This window comes from Gracilinanus agilis, chromosome 4, assembly GCF_016433145.1.
Source record: "Gracilinanus agilis isolate LMUSP501 chromosome 4, AgileGrace, whole genome shotgun sequence".
NCBI lineage: Eukaryota > Metazoa > Chordata > Mammalia > Didelphimorphia > Didelphidae > Gracilinanus > Gracilinanus agilis.
In genome coordinates, this window is record NC_058133.1 from 18214823 (window position 1) to 18237890 (window position 23068).

At 36.8% G+C, this 23068-nt stretch overlaps 1 protein-coding gene across 1 annotated transcript in view; it reads left to right on the forward strand.

Moving 5' to 3' along the window:
- Positions 1–23068, forward strand: part of LOC123245775 (cytochrome P450 2J2-like) — a 41097-nt gene that overhangs the window by 7087 nt on the left and 10942 nt on the right. The window contains exons 3-9 of the mRNA XM_044674778.1: positions 2173–2322; positions 5910–6070; positions 15369–15545; positions 18657–18662; positions 18778–18913; positions 21069–21256; positions 22866–23004. Coding sequence (XP_044530713.1) covers positions 2173–2322; positions 5910–6070; positions 15369–15545; positions 18657–18662; positions 18778–18913; positions 21069–21256; positions 22866–23004 — 957 coding nt within the window. The remainder of the gene's footprint in view (positions 1–2172; positions 2323–5909; positions 6071–15368; positions 15546–18656; positions 18663–18777; positions 18914–21068; positions 21257–22865; positions 23005–23068) is intronic.

The window sequence follows — 23068 nt, forward strand, 5'->3', positions numbered from 1 at the left end:
AAGCAAAAGAAGCTTCTAATATGCCTATGTAGAACTTCCTTAGAACTCAAAGAGTTGGTCAACTTTTTGACAATGAGCCTCTCCACAAATTGCCATGTTGGATGTTGGTCAACAGAAGCATAGCCAGTGCCACTTAAAGTCTGTTCAGTCATTCATCAATAAACATTTATTATGGCTTACTATATGCCAGGCACTGTGCTGATTTCAAAGAAAACAAAGCAAGACACAAGACATTCCTTGCCCTTGAGAAGCTTATATTCTAAAGGAGGAAACTACATGTGAAGAGCTTTGGACACAGAAACAGTAGATTGGGAAAATAGAAACAATATTGAAAGGTGGTACTAGAATTAAGACCTAGGAAAGACTTCAGTGAATAAGAGGAGATTTTAATGGTATCTCAAAAGACAGAGAAACCTCTTAGTAGAATTTTGGAGGGAGAGAATTCTAGGCATGGGACACAGCCAAAGAGAATACCCAGAGCTGAAAGATGGAGTATCTTGTTCAGGAAACAGCCAGGAGGGCAGTGTCACTGCTTCACTGAGTACATGGTGGTGAGTAAGGTGTAAGAAGACTGGATGAGAAGGAGGGACATGGGTTATGAAGGACTTCGGGTGCAAAACAGAGGGTTCAATGGAAGATAGAAAATGTATTTCTCTATAATTGTATTGTTTGCCACATGTCCTAAGGCTTGAGCTTATATTGGCACTTTCCCCAAAGGAATTTCTACTCAGTGCTACCTAAACCACCAGTTAAAACACCTCCCCCTGCCTGGATCCCAGTCAGGAGGAAAGATGCTTCCAGGTGTGCAAGGATAGAAATATCAGCCTGAATTAAAGATGTCTTTTGCTTCAATCTAGCCTCACATACTTCCTACCTGTGTGATTTTGTAGAAGTCACTTAACCTCAGTTTCCTCAAGTGCAGAAGAAAAATAAATGCCTCCTAGGATTGCTGTGAGGATCAATTGAGATAATATTTGTAAAGTGCTTACTTAGCATAGTGTCTAGCACACAGTAGGAGCTTAATAAGTGATTATTCCTTTCCTTCCTCTTTTCTTTCCCCCTTTAAAGACCTCTGAGGAAGAACCATCTTCTTTTTCCTAGAGAGGTTAGGTAGTTATACAGAAACAGTTTCACCTCACCCCTATCATTAAAAAGAAATATACCTCTCTTGGACGCCTCAATGAAGGGTACCCAAAAATACTAGACCTTGATCACCGAGTTCTTCATAGGAAAGCTATTTCATGGGAAAGATGTATCTCAGCTTCCCTTTTCTACGACCACTCTCATTCATGAGTAGAGAGAAATAGAGTTGACTGGTACTGTACTGTCAGAAATGTGGAAGGCACCTATCAGTTCCACATTACACTGAGAAAAGGGGAGATAATCAGGCTGTTTATGACACTTCCAATAACAGCAGGCCAAAGAATCTTGCCCCTCATTAGCCCATGACACAGCTGAAGTTAGCAGGAGCCACAAGATATGGTTTAGGCCCCTCTCAGTGGATTTGGTCCTCCAGATTAAGACTTGGGTTCCTGTACTTGTCCAAAGGAGAAACTCTAGCAGCCATTCATCTCTCACTAAGAAAACCATAAACTCATATTCGTATACCAGAAGGTCCTTTGACTGCTTATAGACCCTAAGCATCCCTGGACATTGGCATCTTCCTCTACTTTATCTTTGGGACTTTCAGGTTTTTCCATGTGCTCTATAAGTGAGCAGACATGTTTTCTGCCCACTTAGTGTGTGAGTTTCTTAGGAGCATGGACTATCTAGCCCAGCAATGGTGATCATTTTAGAAACCATGTGCCCAAACTGCACCTTCAAGCTGCCTGTGAGCCCCCTGCATTACCCCAGATAATGGAGGGAAGAAGTACTCGCTTTGGGCTTCTGGGCAGAGGGGCAGGGCATGTGAACATTTTCCCCAGGTATGGTAGAGAAGGGGAACAAAGCAGCCCCCTCCAGCACAAAGGTGCATACGTGCCATGTCTTAACCAACATAGGTTTGCCTCTTTTCTATTTATATAAACAACAGTGTTGGGCACATAATAGCTTTTTTCCCCTTTTTTAAGTGTTTTAAATTAAATTCTATTGCTAGAAGAAGTAATAACCACACCAATAAAATTATAGACTTTTGAACTATTAAGATGAATTATTATTATTATTATTCTTTAGGCTTATTCATGTCTAATGGTCAAAAGTGGAAAGATCAAAGAAGATTTACCTTAATGACCCTAAGGAATTTTGGCTTGGGAAAGAGGACCCTGGAACTTCAGATACAAGAAGAGGCCATGTATCTCACTGAGGCTATCAGAGAAGAAAAAGGTGAGCATATATCAGACAGAGATATGTCTCTTTTCCACAGTTATATATTTTTTTATTTATTTCCCAATTAGATGTATTAAAACATTTCCACACAAATTTTCCTATCTCCCTCCTCCCTTCTCTTCTCCCTCCCAGTGCTGAAAGGTGATTAGATCTGTGGTATACATGTATTATCATGGAAGACATATTTCCAAACTGTTTAAACAATTGAAAAATTGTATGGTTTCAGTTGCATTCCTACTCTAACAGTTCTTTCTCAGAAGTGGATTGCAAATATAAAAAAAAAATGAAATGGATTGCATTCTTTGTCATAAGTCCCTCAGAAGGGAGAGATTTCTAGCAGTTGAGCATGGAAGGAAAGATAGAAAGGCTACAAGAGGAGGAAAAGATTTAGATGATTAGGCCTAATTTAGTGATTAGGCTTTGAAAGAAAGGAAGTAGTTCAACATGAATGTTGTTGAAAATGAAAATAAGAGGAGACATCCATTCTGAGTGTGGAAGTTGGTATGGATGAGAACAAGAGAGAAAAGGGAAGATAGAATAGTCCAGTTGAGCTGTGTTTTGGGGAGTGTATGAAACAGGAACTTATATAAGAAACATTCAAACAAAGCTATTGGTTCATTTTCAATTTACCATTTATTTCATTGTTGATTGCAAGGCACTGTATTGGGCACTGGAAATACAAATACAGATGAAAACCACCTTGGAGGGTTTACATTGTGAGAGAGAAAATGAAATAACAATAAAATTGATATAAAAAATTTTAAAAAATAAGTCCCTCAGGATTATCCCGGATCATGCATTGCCAATAATAGCCAAGTCTATCAAAGTTGATCATTCTACAATATTGCTGTTACTGTTTACAATGTGTTCATGGTTTTGCTTATTTCACTCTGCTTTAGTCCATGAAGGTTTTTCCAGCTCTTTCTGAAATCATCCTATTCATCATTCCTTATAGCACAATATTATTCCATCACCATCATACACCACAATTTGTTCAGTCATTCCCCTGTTGATAAGCATCCCTTTAATTTCCAATTCTTTGCTACCACAAAAAAGTTATAAATATTTGTATACAAGTAGGTCCAATGTTGTTGTTTTTTAATCTCTGCAGTATACATACCTAGTCATGGCATTACTGGATAACAATATCCATTTTTATAGACCTTTGGGCATAATTCCAAATTGCCTGCCAGAATAGTTGGGTCAGTTCACAGGTCCACCAACAATGCATTTGTGTCCACATTTTGCCATATCCCCTGCAACATGCATCATTTTCCTTTACTGTCATATTGGCCAGTCTTATAGTTGGGAGGTGATACCACAAAGTTGTTTTAATTTAAATTTCTCTAATCAAAAGGGATTTAGAACAATTTTATATGATTATGGCTGACTTTGATTTCTTCATCTGAAAACTGCTCAGAGATATTTTCAGTGGCTTCCAATTGTTCTTTTGGTCAAATGATCATTAAAAAATCTATAACTGGGGGTGAGGAGAATAGGAGGAGACAGATTATACCTAGAATAGAGAAAGACAAAATGTCTCCATTTAGAGAAGGTTTTCAAAGACACAACACATTCATATAGGAAGAATTAAGACAGTAAGCTTGAAAATGAATCATGTGAAAGCACATTCTCTTTAATAACAATACAGTCATTGTTGTGAGCTAACAAACTATTGGATCTCTCATTTCTTAAAATTGCATACATGGAGTCCTACCTTAGTTTGTCATTCAAAACTCCATATAAAAACACAAACAAGTATACATACCCCTTCCTCTAGACCAGGGGTCAGCAATGTATGGCTCTCAAGCCATATCTGGCTCCTTTGAGGGCCAGATACAGCTCTTTCTGCAGGAGCCATAAAGTCCATTTCTTTTTCAGGCACTATTATAGGAGCGGCACTGGGAGCACTGGACGGCTCTCACGAAATTACATTTTAAAAAATGTGGTATTCATGGCTCTCACAGCCAAAAAGGTTGCTGACCCTGCTCTATACTCTTCTGCTGCCATTCTTTGCCTTAATTTTCTTCTTCCTTCCTACTTAATGATCCATCTATTTCCTGTTCTAGGTGTCTTCCCTTTTGTTCTTCCCTTTCTACTATTCTCTTCTACCTTCTTTGTTCTTTTCTTCATTAGAATATATAGGTGCATATTTACATACATATATTTATATATTCATGTACACAATAGATAGGTATATTGTGCTATTTTCATTTTGTCATTTTCAAATTGTTAATTTATTTTCTTCTTCTTCTGACTGGAAAACAAAACTCTCATAGCAAATACACATATTCAAGCAAAATAAATTCTTACATGATGAACATGTATCTTACTGTGTAATCTAAATCTATTAACTTCTAGTTAGGAGGGGAATAGCATGTACCATCATGGGCCTTAGGAATTGTGATTGGGATTATATTGATGCAGGTCCTTACATTTTCCCAAGTTATCTTTTCTCACAATATTGTTGTGAACACTGTATCTTCTTCATTCTTTGCTTCTTCCTTCTCCTTTTCCTCCTTCCTATCCTCCTCCACTTCACATTTCTCCTGCTTCTCTGTTATTTCCTCTTATTATCACAGATTTCCAGTAAGAATAAACCTTAAAGAACATCAAGCCCAACCCACTTTCCCATCATATAGATGGATAAACAAAGGAGTAGAGCAATTGAGTCACTTGCCTAAGATCAGTTACTGGGTCAGTAAATATTTAGTGCCTACAATATGCCAAGAACTGTACCAAATTATGTAAATGTTAAATAAAGGAAAAAGACAGTGACTCTCCTTGCGAATATCTCAGGGGAAACAACATGCAAATGACCATGTCCAAATAAGTTATAGACAGTAACTGGAAATAATCAACAGAAGGAAGGCATTCAAAATAAGATCACCCTGCCAGTAGATATCTGAGGCAGGATTAAGACCAGATCTTCCTAGCTTCAGATCCAATAATCTACATACTACCTCATACCCTTCCTGATTTAACTTTTTATATTGGTTCTTTTCATTCCAGTATTTCAAATTATAATCTCAACTCTATAATGTCTACATACATGCATGCAAGTTGCCTACAGATCCATATATAATCATGTTTTTGTATGCTCACATATATGGATTGAAAGACAAGCACATGTTTACTCATACATATTGTGCACAGATGGGCAAACCTTTATGAAACTACACACATGATCTATCAGACAAAGAATTCTACATAGACATTCAATGTCTGATAGACTCCTCAGAGATCATATGGTCTAGACATCATTTTACTGATGAGTAAAGAGATGCTAAGAGAGATAAAGTAACTTACCTAAAGTCACACAAGTAACCTAGTTGAAACAACATATTCCAAGTAAATCCCAAGACTTGATTGAAACATTTTTAAAATTGGTGTGCTCTTTTCTTTTTTCTCACATCTTTTTAAACAGTCTCTGATTGTGAATAATAATAACAAAACAGATGTGTATTGGAGGAGGTAAGTGTGGAAGAAAAATTGGTGAAGAGAAAAAGTTAGAAAGTGATGTAGCACTCCTCTAACAAATATGAATGACATGAAGAGTAGCCCATCCTTTTTCTATTTCATAGGACAACCCTTTAACCCCCACTTTCAGATCAACAATGCTGTTTCCAACATCATCTGTTCTGTCACTTTTGGGAATCGTTTCGAATACCATGATTCTCAGTTTCGGGAGCTGCTGAAGAGCTTGAATCAAGTTTCAGTGCTTCAAGCCAGTTGGGAGTGTCAGGTAAATAGTCCATCGTCCTTACTGAACAGAGCTAAATTTGTCTTAGTTGGGTGGCATCCTCCTTTCACAAAAAAAAGAAACAAGCACATCTGTGAGAGGCTGGCAGGAGCTGAGTTTCTAAGCAGAGAAAGGGGCTAGCAAAAGGAATAAAGAAAAAAAAGAAAATTTTTGTAAACAGTGACATGAAAAGCCATGCCTGAGGGATCTAAGCATTTCCAGAACACTGTGTCAGGTAATGTTTAATGTTTTTCTCACATTTTTTTCCTAAATGAGCAACTGATAAACATTTATTAAACACCTACTATATGGTGGGGACTATGTGAGGTTATAGAAATATAGTAACAAAGATGAAGTAGATTCTGACCTTGGGGGGCTTACATTCTTCTGCTTATGGAGAAAACATGCACTCAAGTAAGTACAAATACAAATAAAAATGAGGGAACCATTTTGGTAGAGTAGGCATTGGAAGCCAGGAGGACCAGGAAAGGCTTCATTTAGAAGCTGTCACTTAGGCATAGTTTTGAAGGAAACCAGGGATTTTATCCACAGCACTGCTAGGGGAAGAGAATGGAGACAGAAAAATATGTTTTTTAAATTTTTTATTGATTAATTAAGAAAAATTTTCCATGGTTACATGATTCGTGTTCTTCCCCTCTTCTCCTCCCACCTACCTCCCATAGCCAATGAGGCACTCCACTGGATTTTACATGTGTCATTGATCAGGACCTATTTCCATATTATTGATATCTGCACTAGGGTGACTGTTTAGAGAGACAGATAGATATGGAGAGAGAGTAAGGCAACAAAGAGATAGAGAGAAGAGATACAAAGATAGCTAGAGAAACAGAATGAGGGAGACAGAAAGAAGAGACAGTCAGAGAACGATAATTTCTAAAGTACTTATGTGTAAGGTTTGTAAAGAGCTTTACATATATTTTCTCCAAACTTGGAGTCTTTGCACTTGTTTTTCCTCTTGCCTGGAATACTCTTCCTTTTCATCTCTATATCTTGGCTTCCTTCAAGGATAAGCTCAAGAGGTGGAGTGAAAATTGCAGCTTAGTAGCAGCAAATTCTGAAACCATTCTGAGTATCCTTACATACCAATCTTTAAAAAGTGCTTCAAAAATCTAATGTAAATCTAATAGCAATCCAAATCTAAAAGCAAAACAGAATCAAGGACCTCTGCTGCTGAATACAATTTGAAAGGTAAGCAGAGAGATGTTATTTTCATGGGATAAGGGGTAACCAGAAACACAACTGCACACAGATCAGTGCTGGCCAAGCACCCCACCACCTACCATGCTAGGTTCAGTGATAGGGTGCTAGGTTTTGCGATTCACTAAATTTGGAATCCCAGGATAGGGGCTACACCTACAAAAGAGCACCTCAGACCCACCCCTTGGTGTCCCATGTCCTTGCATCAGCTGGTAATTAATCAACTTTCATGAGATAAAGGGGAACCAGAAGAAAAACTGCACACAGAGGAGTGTTAGCCAACTGCAACCACACTTCCCCCACCAACTACCACTCAAGGTTCTGCAATAGAGAATATTCTAAATTAGGGATCCTAGGACAGGGACATCACCAGGAAAAGAACACCTCAGACCCACCCCTTGAAGTCCCATGCCCTGGAAAGGATCAAAATATGACTGGCAATCTCAAGGTTCTGTGGTTGACTGCATTGGAGACATAGCGCCAAGGCACAGTAGTTCAACCTTAATCCTCTAAGCCAGCAGAGGAGAGAGAATCATCAAGCAGTTTATGGAATTCCCCCCAAAAAAACAAAAGGCTGGAAAATGAGTAAACAACAACAAAACAAACATGTAGCTCTTGAAAACTTCTACAGGGAAAAAGAGTAAAGAGGAGAACCAACAAAGAATGATAGGAGAACTGAAAAGGGGACTCAGAAATCAAATAAGGCAGGTTAAAGAAAAATGGGGAAAAGAAAATAACAGCTTAAAAAGCAAAATTGGTCAACTGAAAAAAGAGTCCCAAAAAGTCCAATGAAGAAAATATTGCCATGAAAAGAAGTATAGACCAAATGGAAAAGGAGGATCAAATGGTCCTGAAAGAAACTCAGTCTTTAAAAATTAGAATTGGGCAAATAGAAATTAATGAGTTCACAAGATATCAAGAAACAATAAAAACCAATTCAAAAGAATGAAAAAATATGTAAGTAAATATGAACTCTTATTGAAAAAAATCTGAACTGAAAAATAGATTCAGGAGAGACAATATAAGGATTATTGGATTACCTAAAAATCATGATAAAAAAAATCCTAGACGTCATATTATGAAAAATTATCCAAGAAAACTGTCCTGGTATTCTTGAACAAGAAGGTAAAATAGATATTGAAAGAACACACAGATCATCTCCTGTAATAAATCCCCAAATGAAAACTCTCAGAAATGGCATAGCCAAGTTCAAGAGTTCCCAGGTCAAGAAGAAAATACTGCAAGCAGCCAGAAAGAAAGAACTCAAATACCATGGTGCCCCAGGCAGGATTACACAGGATCTGGCAGCTTCCACACTGAAGTACTGGAAGGCTTGGAATATGACATTCTGGAAGGCTTTCACCTACCCATCAAAACTCATGATATTCTTTCAGGGTGAAGTATGGTCATTAAAAAAAATAGAAGATTTTCAAGCATTCTTGAAGAAAAGATAAGACATAAACAAAAATTTCCTGTCCAAATACAAAATTCAAGATAAACATAAAAAGGTAAATAAGAAAGAGAAAAATAATGGCCTCAGTAAGGTTAAATTATTTATATTCCTATATAGAAAGATGATATCTAGGGGGCAGCTGGGTAGCTCGGTGGATTGAGAGCCAGGCCTAGAGACAGGAGGTCCTAGGTTCAAGTCCGGCCTCAGACACTTCCCAGCTGTGTGACCCTGGGCAAGTCACTTGACCCCCATTGCCTACCCTTACCACTCTTCCACCTATAGGTCAATGCACAGAAGTTAAGGGTTTGAGATAGGAAAAATAAATAAATAAGCAAACAAACAAACAAACAAATAAATAAATAAAGTGGAAGGTAAGGGTTTAAAAAAAGAAAGATGATATCTGTAACTTTAAAAAATTCTTATCATTATAATAGTAGTTAAAAGAAGTATACATAGAGGGTGTAGTAGTAAGCTTTTTAGGATTATATGTCAAAAAAATCTTAGAGATGAAAAAGAGGGTTGTACTAAGAGATATAGGAAGAGAGATGTAAAATGAAATAAACTATATCACATTAATGGGTATGGGGAATGGGAAAAAATACTATAATGATGGAAGGGGGGATAAGGGAAGTGAAGGGGTAATGCTTAAAACTTACTTTCATTGGAATTGGCTAAGGGAAGGAAGAACAGCCACATTAATTGGGGTATATAATCCTATCTTACCCTATAGAGAAGCAGAAAAGGAACAAGAAAGGGTGGGATGGGGAGGGGAGTAATATCAAGGAGAAGGGGAAATGATTAAAAGAAAAACACTGGAGTGAAGGGAAAGAATAAGAGGAGAAAAGCCTGGATTAAAAGAGGAAATAAAAATGTAGGGTAATACAGAGATGATAATCATGACTGTGAATGTAAATGGGATGAACTCACCCATAAAATGGAAGCAATCATAATGATACCATATATTGTTTATAAGAAACACATTTGAGGCAGGTAGACAAACATAGTGTAAAGGTAAGAAGATGGAGCAAAATCTATTGGGCTTCAACTAGACAAAAATGTCAAGAGTAGCAATCATGATCTCAGGCAAAACTAAAGAAAAAATATATTTGATTAAAAGATATAAGGAAAGTGATTGCATCTTGATAAAAGTCTATATAGACAATGAAGGAATATCAATATTTAACATAAATGCACCAGATGGTAGAGCATCCAGATAAGGAGAAATTAAAGGAGCTAAAAGAAGAAATAGATAGTAAAATTATATTAACAGGGGACCTCAAACTTCTCCTATCATATCTAGATAAATCTAACCAAAAAATAAAAAAGAAGTAAGAGAAATGAATGAAATTTTAGAAAAGTTAGAATTAATAGATATCTGGAGAAAATTGGATAAGGGTAAAATGGAATGTACCTTCTTTTCAGCAACATAGTACATATATGAAGATTGAGCATGTACTAAGGCATAAAACATTGCAAACAGATGATGGAAAAGCAGAAATAAATGCGTTTTCTAATTATAATGCAATAAAAATTATAATCAATAAGGTATCATTGAGAAGCAAATTAAAAATTAATTAGAAACTAAATGATATTATTCTTCAAAACTGATGGCTGAGAGAACAAATCATAGAAATAATCACTGATTTCATTGAAGAGAATGGCAATGAGGAGACAACCTATCAAAATGTATGCGATACAGCTCAGGGGAAAATTTATATCCCTGAGTGCTTATATCAACAAAATAAAGAAAAAGGAGATCAATGAATTGGGCATGTAACTAAAACAAAAACAAAGACAAATTAAAAACCCTCAGTTAAAGACTAAATTGGAAATCCTAAATATCAAAGTAGAAATTAATAAAATTGAAAGTAAAAGAACTATTGAACTAATAAATAAGACTAAAAACTGTTTGTATGGGGAAAAACAAATAAAATAGATAAAGTATTGGTTAACTTAATTTTAACAAAAGAAAGAAGAGAATAAAATTATCAGTATCAAAAATAAAAAGAGTGATTTCACATCTTAAGAAGAAGAAATTGAGGCAAATATTAGTAACTTTTTTGTCTAATTATATGACAATAAACTGACAATCTACATGAAATGGATGAATATTTACAAAAATATAAATTGCTTAGATTAACAAAAGAGGAAATAGAATGTTTAATTAATTCCATCTCAGAAAAGGAAATTGAACAAATTATCAATTAAATCCCTAAGGAAAAATCCACAGGACCAGATGAATTCACAAATGAATTATATCAAACACAGAAAGAACAATTAATCCTAATACTATACAAAGTATTTGACAAAATAATCAAAGCAGTATTTCCAGGTTTGTTTTATGAAGCAAATATAGTATTGATACCTAAGCAAGGAAGACGAAAAAGAGAGCAAGAAAATTATAAATCAATCTCCTTAATGAACATAGATGCAAAAATCTTAAATAAAATACTAGCAATGAGACTACAACAATATAACACAAGAATTATTCACTATGACCAGGTAGAATTTATACCAAGAATGTAAGACTGGTTTAATACCAGAAAAACTATCAGCTTAATTGACCATTTCAATAATAAACTAACAGAAAATACATGATTATCTCAATAGATGCAGAAAAAGCTTTTGACAAAATAAAGAGCTCATTCATTTTGAAAACACTAGATAACACAGGAATAAAAGGGTCTTTTCTCAAGATAATAAGCAGTATTTATATAAAAGAACTATCAGCATGTATCATCTCTAATGAGGATGAGTTAGAAGCCTTCCCCAAAAGATCATGAGTGAAGTAAGGATTGCCATTATTACCACTATGACTGGAAATGTTAACTAGCAATTAGAGAAGAAAAAAGAAATTGAAGGAATTAAAGTAGGCAGTGAGGAAACTAAACTATCACTCTTTGTGGATGATATGATAGTATTCTTAGAGAATCCTAGAAAATCAACTAAAAATCTAGAGGAAATAATCAACAGCTTTAGCAAAGTTGTAGAATACAAAATAAACCCATATAAATCATCAGCATTTCTATATATCTCTAATAAAAATCAGCAGCAAGAGTCAGGGTCAGTCAAGTGATTTAAATTCATTCTTTTCAGAGGCTGGCTCCAGAGAAGAGAGCACAGTGGTCTGTGGATTAAAGGAATACACAGAACTGAAAGAGAATATGAATGATACCATGGACCTCTTTTATTGAGGATCGAGTCAAGTATATATAGGAATTTTGTGCTCAAGCAATACACAGAAAAATTACAGGTGATTCATAAAGAGAAAGGGGAGAGATACAACTGCTTAGGAAAGAGGGAGCACAGTAGTGGCATGATGTCATAGGCTGTTACATTCAGGGTATAAAGGCTTCTTTGGTTTATCATATACAAGAATATTTTTAGCCCTGGTTAAAGGTTTATTCATAGACTTAAGGAAACCTTTCATAGCCTAAAGCTTTATTGTGCCAGATTTCTTCAACTACTTTTGAGGAATGCTTATATCAAAAGCTATTTTTGCAGCTTAGAGCCTGAGATGGCCTTGCTGAAACTGAGGCAGACTTGCAAACATGTTTTTTGTGGCTGCTTTCCTCAATGGGTCTAAAATGTCTTATGGCTCTGTCACTAGACAATATAAAATATTTTGGAATCTATCTCCCATGACAAACACAAGGATCATATGAACACAGTTACAAAATACTTTCCACACAAGTAAAACTAGATCTAAACAACTGGAAAAACATTACTTGCTCATGGGTAGGATAAGCGAATATAATAAAAATGAAGATCCTACCCATATTAATTTCCTTATTTAGTGTCATACCTCTCAAACTACCAAAAACTATTGTATAGAACTAAAAAATAATAATAAAATTCATCTGGAAGAACGAAACATCAAGACTATTAAAGGAACTAATAAAAAAAAAATGTAATGGATGGTGACCTAGCAGGACCAGATCTTAAACTGTACTACAAAGCAGTGATTATCAAATCAGTCTGGTAATGGGTAATATATAGGAGGATAGATCAGTGGAAAAGACTAGGGGTAAATGATCTCAGCAATCTAGTGTTTGATAAATCCCAGATTTTGGTATAAGAACTCACTATTTGACAAAAATGTCTAGGAAAACTGGAAAACAGTATAGCAAAAATAGGTTTAGCTCAATATCTCATACCCTATAGCAAAGTAAGTTGAAAATGGTCATATGGCCTAAGTATATAGAGTGATATTATAAGTGAATTAGGTGAACATAGAATAATTTACCTGTCAGATCTATCTGGGAAGAATTTAAGACCTAATAAGAGTCAGAGAACATTACAAGATATAAAATGAATAATTATAATGATATCAAATTAAAAAGTTTATATACAAACGAAACAAATGCAACCAAGATTAGAAGGAAAGAAACAAACTGGGAAAATATTTTAAAACAAATTTCTCTGAAAAATTTGTCAAATATAAAAAGTGCTAAGTCAAATTTATAAGGAACCAAGCCGTTCCCAAATTGGCAAATGATCATGGGATATGAATATGCAGTTTTCAGATGAAGTATCTATATCAATAATCCTATGAAAAATTATCTAAATCCCTCTTGATTAGACAAATGCAAATCAAAACAATTCTGAGGTGCCCCCAAAGGGCTTTAAAAATGCATTCCCTTTGATCCAGCAATACCACTACTAGGTCTATATCAGAAAGAAATGAAAAAATGAGGATGGACCTGCCTGTACAAAAATATTTATAGCTGTGGTTTTGTGGTGGCAAAAAAAATGGAAAAAGAGGTGTTGTCCATCAATTGGGGAATGGCTGAACAAATTGTGATAGCTGATGGTGATGGAACACAATTGTGCTATAAGGAATGAACTGCTTGATTTCTATAAGAACTGGAAAGACCTACATGAACTGATATGGAGTGTACCAGGAGAACATTGTACACAGTAACTGAAACATTGTGGGATGATCAAATGGGATTGACTCTTGCTACTAAAAGCAATGCAATGATCCAAGACAATGCATGGGAATTTATAAGAAAGAATACTATCTACATCGGGAGAAAGAACTCTTGGAGTAGGAATCTAAAAGAAAACATTTGATTTATCACTTGTTTATTTGGCTATATGATTTGGGGTTTTGATCTTATAAGATTACTCTCTTAAAATTAATTAATATTACGGAAGTAGATTTTGAGTGATAATACATATAGGAAGGAAGAGGGGAGGTAGACATCATAAATCACATAACTTTGGAAAGTTTATGAGTAAATTTGTAACTGGAACAACAACAACAAAAAGACTCAGCTCAAATTTCACCTTCAGCTGCAAGATGCATGTCCTAATGTCTCTAGTTCTTATTGCCTTGCCCTCTGAAATTCCATTTCCACAATTCTACATATATCTTGCAAGTATCTATTTATTAACCTGTTGGATTTCCCATTAGAATGTGAGCTCATTCCCATCACCATCATATTGGACCAGTCTCATTCTGGCATTGGTATTTTTTCCTTCCTTTTTCCCCCCTACCACTTAGCCCAGTGCCTGGCACATAGTAGATGTTACACATGCTAAGTGCTTAATAAATGTTTGTAGACTAGCTGCTTTCTTAAAACCCTCACAACAACTCGTTCAGCTAGTTGCTGTTATTATCCCAATTTTCAAGAAAAGGAAACTGAGGAAAAAATCAATGATTTGCCTAAGAGTGAATAAATGTCTCAAGTAGAATTCCAACTCAAGTCTTCCTGAGTTTTACTCCAGCACAACATCCACTCTGCATCCTTGTTCATCAGTGAGTGAGTCTTACCAAAAAAATCAGTTGCCCAAGATTTCATTTAACTCCTCAGAGGTCTATCTATGAAGGAAAATAAGGAAAAATAGTAAATAGAATTATTCTCTAAGAGGAGCAAAATGGAAATTTAAGAGAAGAGATTTCTGTAAGGTTGTTGGGAAAACACAGACTCAAGTGCTAGCAATTTCTCCCCAAAAGAATCTAGTCTTTCCTTTGTTTAAGTGGAAATTAGACTTCATCTCCCAGGATTCTTCCCTTGTCCCAAGGTTCCTTTTTTCCCTGTTTGTTTACCTGCATCCTTTACATGATTGTATATAAATTTTGGGTAATGCCTCTCTCTTTCTCTCTCTCTCTCTCTCTCTCTCTCTCTCTTTTCCACATAAGTTGAGTGGTGAAGGGTGAACGTTCCTTGTTTTCCCTAGCTCTCTAGTTAAATATTAATACATTTTTAATATTAATAAATTTTTAGAAATATTTTTAAAAGGGACATTGGGCCAAGGGAAGAATCCTGGGAGATGAAGTCTTATTTCCATTTATACACTTTCCTTTCTTAAAGGCTGGGAGACTGACTAGGAAGGGGAAATGACTAAAGACAATATATAAAGGGATATTTAGGTGCATCAAGACATGGCCAAGTAGCTGGTATATGAAACAAGAGTTGGTGCATGCCAGGTTGGAGGTTATGAGTGCAATACTATGGGAGAAGAGGCAATAGTTAAAAAGAGAATGGGTTCAGAAGGATAAATTCCATGGCACACTAAAGAGGCAAAAACCCAAGCTAAACTCAGAATAAGGAATTTAAAGGGATAGGACAGCCCAACAGGAACTGGCACTCATCCCTCCTTATTCTCTTTTATATTATTTAGTTCTTCGATATATTTCCTAGGATAATGAGATTCTTGCCAGGAGCTCACAAAAAACTCTTTAGAGAATGGAAGAAACTAGAGTCTTTTGTAGTCCATGTGATCAAACAACACAAGGAAGATTTGAACTCAGAGGAAGCCCAGGACTTCATTGATGCTTACCTGAAGGAACTGTCCAAGGTAATGGAGGCAGCACTGAAAACATGCATAGTGTTCCAGTGGGAAAAAAGTAGGGCCTTGGATGGGGAGGGAGAAATAGGTTAATATGTTCAAAATTTACATCTGCCTCATAACTTGAGCATCTTTCCTAATAGACAACCCAGGGATGTCCTGAATATAAATAATATTTCAATTTTATATAAGTTATGTGGTGTGTGTGTGTGTGTGTGTGTGTGTGTGTGTGTGTGTGGTTGTTTGGAATTGTATGTAGGTCATGGTGGTTCTAGAAAATCCGGTTTTTATTTGGATATAGAAGAGATCCTAGAGCTCATTGAATTCAGCCCTCTGCCTATATAGATGAAGAAACTGAGGAACAGAGTAATTAATCAAATTATCCCAGTCACAAAGCTAGTAGGAATCTGAAGTGGGGTTTGAACCCTGTTTTTTTCTGTTTCCCAGGAAGTACCCTACTCAGATTGGGATTAACTTTTGGCCCTGATATCTCAACCTTACTAATTCATCTCCCTGCACCTTACTTTTCTCAACTATGAAATCCTGTGTACCTTCAGTTCCATAGAAATATTGTGTATGTATTCTTGGTAACAACTAAAACGCTCTAAAAATAAATTATCAATTATATATGCTATCAAAATATAAATACCTCTGAGAATTTGTGTTGAGATGGGACCAGTATTCACTGGTAAATGTATGGGACAAATAGTCCCTTCACCATCATATTAGAAATTATTAATGTCAAAGCCCACAGTTGTCAGAAAGCTGAATGTTACCCTAAGCATCCTTATATCCACTCTGAAATATTCAGTAGGCCACACATGAATTGTGTTCCATCTTGGGGATCACATTTGGGGAAGAATTTTCATAAGCCAGAGAAGATTGGAAGGAGGGAAGCCAGCATAATAGGGGCCTTGTAATTCATGCTCTAAGAGGTTTTATTAAAGAAAAAGGATATGTTTAGTCTAGACAAAAGACTTCAGAGAACATAGCTATTTTTTTCATGACTCACATCAGTCATGAGGAGGAGGCATTAGGTGGCTCTGCTTCTTCACAAAAGGCAGAATAACGTGGAAAGACATTATAAGGCAAAGTTCAGCTGGGAATACTGAAGGGATAATTCCCTTGGTGTGGAATGAGCTGATACAAAATGTTTTGGATTAAAGACAAGTGAGCAAATGTTGGCATATTTTAGAAGGTTTTAACTTGAGGTATCACTTGGACTTGGATTAGAGGTGTTAAACATGTTGTCACTGTGTTTGTCCCATGTGTGTATCCTTTGTAATGGAACAGCCGGGTTGCACAGTGGTTAAAGCTCTTGGCTTTATCATCTTGCTGAGTTCAAATCTGCCTTCAGACTCTAGCTTGGGGAACTTGGACAAGTCGCTTCACTCCATTTGTATCAGTTTCCTCAACCTCTATTGAAATAGAGAAGGAAATGGCAAACCATTCCAGTATTCTTGCTAAGAAAACCCTAAATGGAGTAACAAAGAGTTGTACATAAGGGAAAACAGCTAAATATTAACAATACTTTTTATGTTTTAAAGCATTATGTAAGCAACTTAAATGATCAATCTTACAATCTTACAAATGTACAATCTTACAATCAATCTAACTTTGGGAATCTGCACAACAGTCAAATAAGTGAACAGCATTGAATCCATAACACTCCTGAATATTGTAGAATCAGATTAAATTGCAATTGAGAAATATTTAACAAAATAATTAAAAATAAAATGGAATATGCATATCGTAAATATAGTTTTCTAAGTCAATATGGGGACTGCAGGGATCCTTACATATGGCTAAATGGTTCTCATTTGTATTTGAGTTTTGCAGCATTGGAGATCCCTTTAAGATTTTGTAATGTTCTCTATCATTAAAGAGTGCTGGATGTGTGTTTGAATTTGAGAAACTGAATTTATTAGTCATGTTTACCTGGGAACAAACCATTTCTCTAAGCCTCAGTATCTTCTTTTGCAAAATGGGTACAATATTATTGACACTCCCTACCTCACAGGATTGTGGGAAAAGAAACTAACAAATCGAAAGCATTTAAATACTGTTCATTTTCTTGTTGCTAAAAGAAGAAATCAATAAGTAACAATAACAACTGGTACTTACATGCCTATGTCTTTAAGGCTTACAAAATGGTGGTTGTTTTTTGCCCTTGGTTTTTTACTTGTTTCTGTTTTTCACTCCAAGCAATGACATGAGATAACTAGCACAGATACTATCTCGGTATTTATATTTAAATATATATAATATAAATATAAACATATGTATTTATATTATGCATAAATATAAATAATATAAATTAATTATATTAAATAAGAAACAGAAATCAAAAGAGATTAAGGGATTTGCCCAATAATCATGGAGCAAGGATATGGGAACACAAAAATGTTTCTTTTGGTTTAGTGTCTATTTTAAGAGTTGAGAGATGAACTTGGAACTAATGGAAGGTCATTTAAACCACTAGGTGGTACATGAAAAGAGCACTGGGCTTGGAGTCAGGAAGACCTGAGTGCAAATCTGGCCTCAAACACTAGGTGCATGACTCAGGGCAAGTCAGTAAATGTCTATATGTTTTAATTTTCTCAATAGTTAAAATAAGATAATTATAGAAATGTATCTCACAGGGCTGTTGTGAGTACCAAATGAGAAAATATTTTTAAAACAATCTTATACTGCCTGGCATGTGAACAATTCTATATAAATGCTAGTTGTTATATTCTTCATTACACAAACACCTTTATCTCTACCAGAAGAAGAAATATCTGCAGCCACTCATTGTCATATAGGTAGGTCTTTAGTAGAGAAATAATTAAAAATTAGGGAAATAATAATGAGGAGACTGAAAAAAGAAAAGGTGAGAAAGTGGAAGAGATGGAAGAAGAGATGGAGGAAAAGAAGGAGAAGAAAGGAGAAAATGTTAATGAGAAAAGAAAAGAAAGATAGCAAGATGTAGAAATTTTATTTTCATACCTTTAAAATAAGGATGATATCTATCTGTATGGGTTTTATGAGAGATGTACTCAGTAAGCCTCCCAGCCCAATGGAAATGGGAGCTCTCATTCTTAAGAGTCCTTAACTGCAATCTTGGGAGCTAATGGGAAGCACAAGGTCTGTCCCCCCTCAAATTTTCCAGTCCTCCATTTTAGGTGTTAATTACTCATGTTCAAAGAGAGACAGAATTTTTTTCAAATTAACCAACTGATATTTGCCTTTCTCATTTAAGGGTAATGTCAGCTCTAGTTTTAATGAAGACAATTTAGTCGCCTGCACCCTGGACCTCTTCTTTGCCGGAACAGAGACAACTTCGACCACTCTGCGGTGGGCTCTGCTGTATATGGCCTTTTATCCAGAGATCCAAGGTATGGTGATGGTCCCAGGCCATGAAGACAGCATGCACCCTTTTAGGATTCTTCCCTGAAGAAAAGATCTATTTATGTAGACATATAAGATTTTTAAAGTATTTTACACACATCATCTTGATTCATCTGGCATTGGAATAGAGCAGTGATTGCTGTCCTTCACAATCATGAGGACCCCTTTTTGACATCAAAATTTTGTTCAACACTTCATTTGATGATAGTTGCTGGTCAAGACAATGGAGTATAAGATTTGAAGTAAAAAAGATGTGAGTTCAAATCTTGCCTCAAGCACTTACTAATGATGTGATCCTAAGCAAATCATATAACTTCTTTCAAAAATCTGGGCTTCCGGTAAGAAAGATATCAAAAAAGTCTTCCTCTGATGCCACCTTGTGGTGCAGAAGTGACCCTGGTTTGGCCAGGGAAGTGAGTGAATAGTTGGAGATTTGCTCAGTGCCTAGCATAGAGCAGAGCTTTAATAAGTGCTTATTGAATTGAAAGGCATTGACCATAATCCCAACAGTTAAGACATACATGCTGAAGCCCAGCCTCATTAAGTACCAAGCAGCTCACTCTAGGAACCTGGACTTCCTTTGAAATGGGCTTTCAATACATCCCTTTCTCTACTCTGACACTCTATCTATTCTGTTCCAGCCCTTCATCTCCTCAACAATTGCAATAGCCTGTTAGTGGGTTTGCCCGAGCCAAGTCACTCCTCACACCAATCCATCTTCCATTAAATCTCAATTGAATGATTTCCCCCAATAATCAATAAATTCCAATCACACACACACACACACACACACACACACACACACACACACACACACACACACTTGATGAACTCTGGTGTCTTCTTATGACTCCAGGATCAAATATGAAATGCTGTGGTTGGCATTCGAAGCCCTTCATGATCAGACCTCCTCCTCCCTTTCCAGTCTCCTAACACTTTATTCCCTGATACATCCTCTTTGATTCAGTGGCACTGGCCTCCCCCACTGACCAAGAAGAAAGTCCCTTCACTTCTCAGCTAAAGGCATTTTCTCTGGCTTCCCCCCATGCCTGGAATTCTCTCCCTCTTTATATCTGACTCCTGACTTTCCTGGCTTCCTTCAGGTCCCAGATGAAATCATCCTTTCAGCAAAAAGCTTTTCTTGGTGCTTCTTCATCTTGGACTGATTCTTTCCCATTCACCCTGCCTGTGTCCTGTTTGTTTGCATGTTGTCTTTCTCACTAGACTGTGCATTACTTGAGCTCAGGGTCTCTCTTTTGCCTTTCTCTGTCTGCTCATCACATAGCACTGTGCCTGACATAGAATGGGTGTTCAATAAATGCTTGATGGAGTGACTTGAAATACTTTGTTTTTGTCTACCCAGTTCATCACCTGTGCTTTGTCAGGTATATACTCACATGGGGAGTCAAGTTACCTTTGTTCTAAAATTACCATGATGTTCTTAAGAACTGCCCTCTCCATCTGGTTGACTTGGAAGTCAGGGTTCATAGGACAATAAATCTAAAGTAAGAAGTGACCTTAGAGACATTCTATCTAACCTGATCATTTTAGTATCAGGGGAAATGAGGCCCCAAGAGGTTCAGTGACTTTCCCAAGAACTCCCAAATAGTAATGGTTGAGCTGATATTCAGACCCAGCTTTCTGTCTTTACCTCCAGGGTACTTTCCATGGTGACACTTTCCAGAACATATTTCCTATGATACAAATGTCCTTATTTGTCATTAATATACATTAATTAGCATAATGTAAATAATAATATAATTAAAAATAATATAAATTAATATAATAACATCTCCACCTTTCCATGCCACAGAGGCTTGTACCTTTGGTGAAGTGTCAAGCCAGACTTTCATCCAATCCAATCATGGACATGGCTGTGCTTCTCCCACATAATCAGAGAAAACTGGATAGGAGGGGAAAGAGAGCCCTGAGTTCAAATCCACTCATATATTTCCTAGATGGATGATTTCCTAGACAGATAAATTCTGTCTACCTCATCTAGAAAATGTAGATAATAATTGCACTGATCTTCTTGAATTATTGTGAGGATAAAATGAGATAATAATGATAAAATATTTTGGAAATTTATACCTATAAGCTATTTTTTGAGTCTCACCAAAAAATCCTCCTTGTTTTTTCCAGGTAAAATACAAGCTGAGATCGACAGGGTGATTGGCCAGTCCCGGCAGCCCACCATGGCTGATAGAGAAAATATGCCCTATACTAATGCAGCCATCCACGAAGTCCAGAGAATGGGCAATATCATTCCTCTCAATGCACCCAGGGTGGCCACAGTTGATACCACAGTGGCAGGATACCATGTGCCAAAGGTAGGTGGCTTTTTCTCTCAGGAACTTATAGTGGTTCCATGACTTACACCTGCCTGGAGGTGGGGTTAGAAGAGTATAGAACAAAAAGCATCAACTTTAGACCAAGGATTCTCACCTTAGGGTTCATGAATTCTCTGTGTGTGTGTGTGTGTGTGTGTGTGTGTGTGTGTGTGTAAATTATTGCAGTATAAATGATTTGCTTTGTAACTTGATTTCTTTCACTTCACAATATTAAAACATTTTTCTGAGGGTTCCCTAAGTTTCACCAGGCTGACTGCCAATACCTTCCTTGGCACACAAAGGGAAAGATGGTTAGACACAAATCTTAAAGTCATTGATTTTCCCAGTCAGACAAGAAAGAGCCCTAGACTTGGTGTTGAGGACATGAGTACTTGGGTTCCATTTTTGACATTTTGAAAGTTCCCCTCTTTGAGCCTCAATTTACCCTTCTGAAAAAGGACACTCTTATGAATGAGAGCTATTATTACTAATATTAATTAAACAGACAAATGGATGTAGAAAGTACCCTTAGACATAGACTGCTAGGAAACATCTGTCAGAGCTGAGAAGGGCCTTAGAATAGAAAATGTCAGAACTCAGAGTGTCAGAACTGGGTGAATAATTCAGGATCACCTCAGTAAAGACAGCAAAGCTGAGGAGAAGGAGCTCGCCCACAGTCCCAGGTCCCACAAGGAGTATCTGTCATAGCCAGTGTTTGACTTCTCCTCTTCCTCCTCCAAAGCCTATCTTGCTTCTCTGGACATCTTTGACACCTCTTGAGAGCAAAGTCCTGGCTCTGGGCCCCATCATAATAACAGGAGCACAATGGGTCTAGTGAGACCTTCCCCAGGTTGTTCCAACCAAACAATATCACCTCAGACAGCAATGAGGTCTCAGTCAAGGTGGGTAAGTAGACTCAGATGGACACTGACCAAGAACCTCAGATTGCACACCAGGGAAACCACTGGCCAGGGGAGCTTGGCCATACCCTCTCCTGGGCCAGAGGTTCCAACCCAGGCTACAACTTTTAAAGGAGAAACATTAGGCTCTGGAGAATGAGCAGAAATCACGTTAATGAATGAATATAATAACTCCCAGATTTATAGAGTCTTAGTATCTCTTAAGCATTTCCCTTCCACCATCCTCACAATTCAATTCTGTAAATGATTATTAAGGACCTTCTTCATACCAGGTGTTAAACACTACTGAGAAGAAAACCAAGGTCTGATCTGAGCTTCATTTCTTTTTCATCTACTGAGCTGATCACTATGTGTAAGTCCCTGTGAGGAACAGAGAGCAGAGAAAGGATAATGAGCCCAGGAAGAGCATTTATAGCACCTAATAAATGTCCTCTCACTTAGTCCTCACAAACACCCAGGGAAGGGAGTGCTGTAATCACCCCCATTTACCAGATGACATAATTGAAGCAGGAAGGGAAGGGACCTTCTAGAGTCATATAGCCAATTACTGTCTGGCCATTAAAAATCGTGTGGTCTCTGGAAGTCCTTTGCTCTCTGAGACTCAATTCTCTAGTCTGAAAAATGAGCGGGTGCCCAGGGCCATTCCATCTCAAAGTTTCTTGGACTCAGTTCTATCTCCATATTTCCAGGGAACCATGATGCTGACCAATCTGACTGCCTTGCACAGGGACCCCAAGGAGTGGGCCACCCCAGAAACCTTCAACCCAGAACATTTTCTGGAGAATGGGCAATTTAAGAAAAGAGAATCCTTTCTGCCTTTCTCAGCAGGTGAGTCACACTCATGGGGAAGAGGGCCTTCAGCCATGGGGCACTAACCTTATTAGGATTGAAA